This window comes from Leptodactylus fuscus, chromosome 5, assembly GCF_031893055.1.
Source record: "Leptodactylus fuscus isolate aLepFus1 chromosome 5, aLepFus1.hap2, whole genome shotgun sequence".
NCBI lineage: Eukaryota > Metazoa > Chordata > Amphibia > Anura > Leptodactylidae > Leptodactylus > Leptodactylus fuscus.
Window position 1 is genome coordinate 71,823,225 of NC_134269.1, and position 9,439 is coordinate 71,832,663.

At 39.5% G+C, this 9,439-nt stretch overlaps 1 protein-coding gene across 2 annotated transcripts in view; it reads left to right on the forward strand.

Moving 5' to 3' along the window:
• The window catches only part of HOMER2 (homer scaffold protein 2), a 167,797-nt gene extending 158,823 nt beyond the window's left edge, over positions 1-8,974 (forward strand). For both annotated transcript variants that reach the window (XM_075273413.1, XM_075273412.1), the window contains exon 9: positions 7,307-8,974. In XM_075273413.1, the coding sequence (XP_075129514.1) occupies positions 7,307-7,495 (189 nt within the window). In that variant the 3' untranslated portion in view covers positions 7,496-8,974. The remainder of the gene's footprint in view (positions 1-7,306) is intronic.
• The last annotated feature ends 465 nt before the right edge of the window (positions 8,975-9,439 follow it).

Here is a 9,439-nt window from a genome sequence, read left to right on the forward strand (position 1 = left end):
CTTTTTTCCTGGATGGATAACCTTTTCTAGTGAAACAATATTCTAGTGTTTATTTTCCACCATATTTCCAAGGATCATATGTGTCCACTTGTCTAATAACCAATATCCCTTTATGTTTAAGAATGACCTTGCTCAATAATTCAGCAGATGCATAAAAAGGTGACTTTCAATTAATACGATAATAAGGTTTTGGGGCTTAATTTTCCTGTAATAATGCAGATCATGTAGAGTTTATTCATTTTATCATTATAGATATCACTTTGCCATGTAATAGCAGAATTTCACACCTTATGCCATCTCAACGGTTCGCTCCGCTTCAATCCATAACCTTGAGAAGTCCCTTTATATTCCCCTGAAAGATGTATCAGCATGTGTTTAGAAATAGTTTCTCTAGATCAGAGACAACATCTTCTTATTCCTTCTCTTCTTCTTCATCATCTTGATCATCATCTTCACCATTATTTAAATCTGCCATTATTAGGATTTTTAACTAATCCTGTCAGATTGCCACAAAAAATTGGATGAGCAGAATGGTTGGCTGTAATTCTGCCATAAGTGGCGGATATAGTGGGAAAGTGGAGGTCGTGTCATATTCAGACCATTACATTCATGATGGCTTTTACAAGAGCTGATCTCGAGTGCCCCAGACACTGTTATAATAGACTAGCATGTTGCTATATAAGAATAATTATATTTTGCTAGGGGTGCGCTGACATCCCTTTGGGCATGAAAAGTTTCTGAAAGGATGTGATTCACGTGTCTCTCCGCTCTGTCTGTGATGCGTGAAATTCTTCACCCCATTAGTGGATACGGAGCAGATTAACCTTGACTTATTAGCCTGTAGAACTGTAACATTCCTTGACTTCTGGTTTTAGAGGGCATTTATTGGATTTATTCTTCTCTCAGGATGACAATTAGGTTTAATTAGTATTTATTACATTTTTTTTTTTTTAAATAGAGTACAGACAATACAACAGTAAATATAATAGAAACTGTATCTCAATGTGTGTGCAGTGTAGATCAGGGGTCAGCAATCTCCGACTCTCTTGCACTCTCTCCATTGTATAAAATGCTGCTGCTCCATGTAGTCCCTCGCTCTCATGGACCCTATAAACACAATCCGAGGGGAAGAAGCACTAAGAGGACAGCATGAGACATAGCATCCTTGTAACTGTGTTGTAAGCTAGTCTAGTCAGATGGCAGTAACTGCCTATACAAGTGAAGAAAGTACAAAAGTTAAGTATGCTATGCCTGCTGAATATGCTAGAGTAGGCGTTTGTTCATTTCAACAAGGCTGAACAAATTTGCAAAGTCCAGTGTAAGTGAGGGATGTCATCTGCCCCACAAAGATGGCTCACTGCAGATCTCTGTCAGTACTGTCTTCAGCCAAAAAACATACACACTAGTGAAGGATTATCTTTACACAAAAACATCATGGACAAGGATCACATAAGTTGGTTACGGTTATGCTGTGCATTATATAGCTTTCATGTAAGGGTCAACATCCTTACAATAATTGCTCGGCACACTGACTACTTCATCTTTGACTTTTTTAGAAAAAATATTTGCACACAATGCAAAAAAGGTTGCTGACCCCTGGTATGGCAGAATCCATTGGCTCAATCTATTCTTGTGGCACATTCACAAGGCTGTGTATTAACACAGGACCTTATTGGGGGCAAATCTCAGGACATAATTTGCAACCTGGGGTGATTAATCAAATGTATCAGACTGTGGAGAGCGCGGATGGCACACGGCTCTCATCATATGCCGTCTTTACTGTTTTCTCACAGACTATGCACACGTGGATTCAGTAGCAAGAAAGAAGTGGCGTATTATATATGTTCTATGCAAATTCCAACTGGTCGTTTGAACACAGTTTGCCTTCCCTGTTCCTATTAAACTAGCCATTATACCCCCATATTGAGAGTGAAAACATATTTTCTTCTCATATAAAGTATACAGAGCCTTTAGGGTAAGGCCCCACGTTGTAGAAACGCATCATTTTTGCTGGAGATTTTTTTAGTGTTTTTTGAGCCAACGTCTGGAGTGGATTAAACAGAAGGGAAACATCTAAGAGCTTTCATTATATTTTCCATCATTATCAATCTACTCCTGACTCCCCCAAAAAAGTAGCGAAATCTGCAACAAAAAAAAACGCTGCATTTCCACAGTGTCAGGCTTCAGCCTTAATGTTAAGTACCGAACAAAGCATTTTTTTCTTTATTCTTGTATGTAATTTTGCTTAACGTCATCTTGTGTTTTTTGCTCAATTTTTTTTCTACAACTGTATGGATAAGCACCACGATAATAGCGGAGGAATGCTGTTACCTAATCCATTAGGCTGAGGAGCAGTGTTTTAGGCCAGGGCCTCTCGCAGCATTTTACTGTTCCTACAACCATCCACATATTGGCGAAAAATACCTACAGTGGAAATGCTGTAACTTCCAAAACCATTGCGTTTTTGGAAATTGCTGCATGTCAATTAAACTTTTGGAAATGCTGGCAATTTCCATAGAAGTCTAATTATTATTACGCTAACTTGTATAGCGCCATCATATTCTGCAGCATTTTACAGACATTGACAATCACTGTGCCATATAGGGCTCACAATCTAAATTCCCTATCAGTATGTCTTTCTGGAGTTTGAGAGAAAACGGGAGTACGCGGAGGAAACCCATGCAAACATGGAGAGAACATACAAATTCCTTGCAGATGTTGTCCTTGGCAGGATTCAAACTCAGGACCCCCCAGTGCTGCAAGGCTGCAGTGCTAACCAGTGAGTCACCGTATAATTGAAGCAGAAAGCCCGCTAAAGAAAAGTCTGCTCACTTTCTGTGAAAAGCATTGTGGGAAAAAACACAATGTGTTTGTGCCGCAGTAATCTGGTCATAAATCATCTTAAAAGATCCTTCAGGAGAGGTCACAGAAAGGCCTGAGAAAAAATTGACATGTGGTCAGTCTGACACATTACATAAGATGCCATTCTATGGCTTGTACTTTAGGGCTTATAGCTAGAGCTGTGGAAGCCAAAGAAAGCAAAAAATGTAATTAAACCCAATTGACTTTAAAAAAAAAAAAAATATTTTAATCTCAAACTGCATACAATGCAAGAATTAAAAAAATAAATAAGTATGGATGCGAAGGCGTTCATAGCCTTTAAACTTTTTTATTGCTATAGGAATCCAGTACACTGTATTATTAGGTTTAAGTAATGGTGTAAATTCTAGTATTCCCAGGTTACCTGGTACAAATGTTTAAAAGCATTGGCAGTTCCTTCACTCCAGAGATTATCAGTTGTTAGATGGATGTAAGCGCATTATGTAAATAATTTATTTCCTTTGAACATAATGACATTTGCATTTGCACATCATGCGGTTTGGTATGTTACAGTTGAATTATTGTCATTATTATGAAAAGAAATATGAAGCCTTGCCGGTACTGTGCTAAAATTAATTTTACTCTTTCATCCAACTGCTACCATTTCTGTTGCACTGTTATTTAACATGGGATTTATTGGTTGTAATTATCCCAATGCTGGAATAATGACAATTGCATTAGGCGCAGGCGTTCAGCCCGCCACTGGGTTTGTTTCTTTGTGTGAAGCGCAGAGATGTTTTTTTTTCTTGTATTACATTGGACTTGCATTAAGAGCTGGAGGCAAGGGACTGACTCTACGGAGACCTGTTCCCAGGTGTAGCTGGTATAAGAGTTGTCATGTCACTGAAATTACAGGCTCCATGTCTTAACTGTCTAAATGTTGTGCACACCATTGACTTCAATAGAACCTGACATAGCAGTGAGCAGCCGAACATCTGGGCCCCAACTATTTGAGGATCATTGATTTGAATGGGTTTCCTAATACTAAAAATGACAGAAAAGTAAATGATGCTCTTCATAAGACTTCATCTTCTGTATGAGATCCAAAGCAATATTTAATGAAGATGAAAGCTGCATGTGTCGTGTAGTTTTCGGATTTGGAAGTTGGATATGCTTTTACATCCTGGATGATCTATACTTGGAGACAAATCCATATATACAAGTGATATGCAGTATCAAGTGCTATGCAAATCTATGACATCTTATTTGAATGATGTTGCAATTGTTCATTCAGTGTGAATACAGGATGTAGACAGAGAGATGTTCACTGAGTAGAATTAGAACAGACAACCTAAAGCGTATGTGCATACTGACTACATGAGCTTCTCCCAGCAACTATATCATTCTGTCTGTGCAAAGTATTCCCTGCTGTATTGCATTGTGGTGGGTGTAGTTTTTGAAATCAAACTTTGCAGTATACCTATTTAAAAAACAAAAACAAAAAAAACACTAGGCTAGGTTGGGCCAAAACAGACCTATCCATGTACATGCACATGGGGAAATCCCAATTAATCAGGGGCCCAGTAGCTAAATAGAATGGGGTTTCACTCCACCATCCCTGCCCAGCTGCAAACGTCTTGCACGCTTTCAGAAACATAGTAAAAAATAAAAAAAGCACAATGTTTGTTCTACACATGTGCATTTTTTATACCTAAAACGGGCATAACAGCAATATCTTGGGGCCACACGGTGGCTCAGTGGTTAGCACTGCAGCCTTGCAGCGCTGGAGTCCTGGTGTTCAAATCCCGCCAAGGGTATAAAACCATCTGCAAGGAGTTTGTATGTTCTCCCCGTGTTTGCATGGATTTCCATCCCATATTCCAAAAAAAAAAAGACATAATGATAGGGAAAAATGTACATTGTGAGCTCTATGTGGGGCTCACAATCTACATTTAAAAAAAAAAAATAACAGCAATATCTTCCCTCAACAATGCGTGCAGTGATGTCACAGTACGGGGATAGGACAGGGTACACAATGACATCAGACAGGAATAAAGGGTCATAGTGAGATTAATGCACAAGAAAAAATGTAGACAATGATGCCACAGCAAAGAGGTGAGGCCCACAGTGATACTATACTAATAAAAGGATAACACACAGAATTGTGTGGATGTACAAAATAAAACGCTGAACCTTGCTGGAATACTGAAATGCTCATTTTGGTCAGTTTACTGGATGAGCACAAAATGTTACAGTTCTACTGTATTCTAGATGCACAAAGTGATCCCACAGTGTGTGGATAATATACTCAGGGATGTCGCAGTATATGAATAATCCACACAGTGATGCCACAGTACAACCCCACTGCACCCCACTTGCAACATTTTTAGTCATCGCTAACTGCATGCACTAGATGGCCCCCCCTTGGTTTTTGGGTTCCATGGGTGATGCAGTGGTGTGATGTGTGCGAGAAAATTTGGATTACTTTATTGTATAGATATTAAAGGGGTATTCGCTCCTGCCACTGCTGGCTTCATGCAGGGCAGAAGCATAGAGATGTTGCTGGCATCTGTGCTGGCGTCTAACCGTCCCTGGCATCCGCCTCTCTATTACAGCGGATGCCAGTTCTGTATTGGCGGCCCCTTCCCCCCAAAGGGTAAACTACCCCCCCTCCAGGCTCGCTCCTGTGCACTTAGCCCCTCCTCCCTCCCCCCTCAGAGCAGCAGATACATCACTTGACTTATGAGCAGATAAGTCAAGGGATGTGTCCCAAAAAAATGAATAAAGTAAGATAGTGGACAAACAAAGCAGTTTTGCTTAAGCAATGTATTTAGGAAAAGTCTTACATCCACATTATCAAGCAGTATAGATAGGATCCTTGTGATGGGACAACCCCTTTAAGCCCACAGCTGCTCCACATGATTTCTTTGACTAACCGCTTAAAAAATTATGTTTCCATTAACTGGAAGTCAGAACTACCAATGTATTCTTATGAGAGCCACAATCTGACTCCCATACAAACGCATGTCCTATGGGAGCAAATTGTAAGTTTTATCTACAGAAATCATACTATTAAACTACCAATTTATAAACCCTGGAACAAGTGCTTCTTCAATGTAGTACTATAAAGTACTTCGTGAGTACTACTTGAGGGGCCCCCATGGCATAGCGCCCCCTTTTCTGACCCCCCCCCACACACCCCATTTATACACACTATAATGTCCCATAGCAGCCCCTCCACACAGTATGATGTGACTCTCTACAACACACAGTATTATTATTATTATTATTATTAGTATTATTCCCCATTGTGCCCCGGCACACACAGTATTATTCCCCATAGTGGCCCGTGCACACACAGTATTATTCCCCATAGTGGCCCCTGAACACACTATTATACCCCATAGTGGCCCTTGCACATAGTATTGAGCCCCATAGAGGCCCCTGCACGCAGTATTATGTCCTGTAGTGGCATATTTTCCTCTACTATTCTTAGTGCTGTCAGTCTTTTGTCTTGATCAGTTGTTAGTGGATATGATCATGAATGCAGGAACTTTCTATGGTCTGGCAAGTATTGGAAACCGAGCCATGATTTCCTTATTATTGCTGAATTACCTTCTTGTGCATGCCCTGTCCCTAGACAATAATCTGTCCACAATAAGAAAATCAGGGCTGTGTTTCTGACAAGTGCCAGACCATAAAAACGTTCTGCATTCATGGTCATATCTATTGGCAACCATTTATCCATAATTAAATGTGCAGACAATTAAAATATATCGTATACACTCGAGTATAAGCAGAATTTTTCAGCACAGTTTTTGTGCTGAAAAAGCCCCCCTTGGCTTATACTCGAGTCTATGACCAGCCACAATAGTAATATATAGAATCTCCCATAAAATAGTGAGAAAAAAAAAGCTTTAAAAAAATATAATAAAAAATAAAGTAAACAAAAGTTCTAAATCCCTCCTTTCCCTACAGTACATATAAAAGTAGAAAATGACTGTGAAACACATACACATTAGGTATTCCTTTGTTTGAAAGTGCCCGATCTACTGAATATAGGGTATCTGCAGTGCTCCTGTTCCATCGGGAAGGGGTTAATAGGAGCACTGCAGATAACCTATATTCAGCCAGGCTGAATTCCAAGTGGGGGAAAAAAAACTCAGTCCTCAAGCTCAGGGAAGGGGCAGACAGACAACCAAAACACCCCTTCCCCTTCCCCAGCACCCAGCTACTACTGCACCCAAAAACTCTGGTAATTTTAATTTTTGAAATTTTCCAGTAACTGCTGCATTTCCCCCCTAGGCTTATACTCGAGTCAATAAGTTTTCCCAGTTTTTTGTGGTAAAATTAGGGGTCTCGGCTTATATTCGGGTCGGCTTATACTCGAGTATATACGGTAATTCTATTACCTAGAAGTAGAAGGTTAATAAAACAAATTGAATACGTGAATCTTTATCATGACCAAAGTCTGTTTTATTTCCAGGATGCTGAGCTGAGAAACCAAGACTTAGAAGATAAAGTGCGAACACTAAGAAAAGAAGTAGAAGAAAGCAAACATAGACAAGGCCACTTGAAACTGGAACTCAAACACTTCCTGAACATACTTGACGGGAAGATTGATGATTTGCATGAATTCCGTCAAGGACTTTCTAAACTAGAAATCGATAGTTAAGAGTGTGTTGGATTTTCTTTTTATACACCCAAGATTTGTACTCAGCAAGAGCGGGAGACTGAGGGCTGGAGGATGCTTTGTTACTTCTCATTTGTTTGGATTGCTGGTATCAGTTTAGTCTCTTTGACAACCAGTAGTGGCCTAAACCTTTGAAGCCATTTTTTACTGTTTCTACAAAATCAGAGCCATCCGAATTATACAATGCAGCACTCAAAAATGGGAAGAAAGATAACCATTACTATGAGATACCAAATGTGGTTTTCACATGTAACAATCCATGCTTTTTTGATCTAGAAACAATGGATGGCATTAAAAAGTTTTGAAGACAGGGAGTAGCACCAGTATATCATCTCTTCTGTCCTCCAGTCCCGTTACTCAGAAAACGTTGGAATTGCAATAAGAAAAAGCACATAAAGAACATGGACCTGTACGTGGGTCTGGGCAGCAATAGTAAATCTAATAACATGATGGCTATGGCAGAGCTAGATGTTTCTCCCACTCACTGGTGGTCCAAGAACAAAGGTTCTCACGTTAGGGTTCTCAAAACTGCCACAGTTCACTTCTTGGAGCTAGAGTACGCCAATAGGTTATAGAGAAATATATAGAGGTCTGTATTGAGAATATTATATGGAGATAGTGGCAAGAAGACAAAAATGCCATTATATTTAACTTTTCGCTTGGTCATGGCTATTTATAGAGTACATGTATCATGCCATTATCATATATAAGGGACATATTTTATTAAAGGAAAAATAATATCTGTAGGAGTCTATTTTCATAGTGTGGACCTTTCAAATACACATAGCAGAAACGTCTATAGTATGGGTTGAGCTGAAATTCATGAGAGTATAGCCTTGTAATAGACTACACACTAGTACCTCATGAAAGAAAGTAAGGCTCATCTATATTAAAGATTTAATATAAAAAAGAATTTCTAGCAAACTTGTTGGCTGTCATCTGGTTCTTCCCATATAATGGATGTTTCCACTATATGCAGATAATAAGCCTACATGAATAGTTTTATAGGCCGCTTCTCAGGCAAATAAGAACAAATCATAAATTTGCACAAGACAAATAAAATGTACAGTTTGCTCTTCCGCTTGATTTATACTCTTAGAAGTATTTTTTTTTTATTTTAAGAGTTAGGCCCAAGCTCTTAAAATTCTCAGCGGTGTTCCAGAAACTCCTTATTCCAGTTATGTAGCTGGTGTGATGGGACTGCCATGTTAATGCCTTATACGTATGGAACATAAGTCTGAAAAGATGTATACTTTCCCTTTTATTCTATAATAAAGGGTGTTTTGTTGTGGTTGGTCTACCAATCATCTGTGAGTATCAAAGTGTGTATAAGCCATGGCTGAGAATGTCTTTACTTGCACAGACCTCAAAGTTTCTATTTCCGTGTATACAGGGCTGTTCCTTAAAAACAAACTATAGAGTATTCTGCCTCATTGTTCTATAATGTAGTTTATATTGTAACGAAAATAAAAATAAAATGTTTGAAAATAATTGTTTGCTAGATTCACTACCTGAAATAACTAAAACCTTCTGTTCTTAACCTTAAAGGAAACCTATCAGGTAAATCTGAGACGCAGTCGAAGTTTCTTAAAGGGATTCTACCATTAAAAGCCTTTTTTTTTTCTCCTTGACACGACAGAATAGCCTTAAGAAAGGCTATTCTTCTCCTACCTATAGATGTCTTCTCCGCCCCGCCGTTCTCTCGAAGCACTGGGGGCGGGCCCCAGCACTCAAACAGCACTGGGGGCATCCCCAATGCTGCGAGAGAAATCTTCAGCGCCGCCTCCGTCTTCTTCAGGAACGGGGTCTTCACGCCTCTTCTTCTGGGGGTTGGCTTCAAACTTCTAGGCCTAGGGCAAAGCCAACTGCGCATGCCCGCCGGCCACAAGAAAATGGCCGCTTACACAGTATTGTAAATGGCCAATT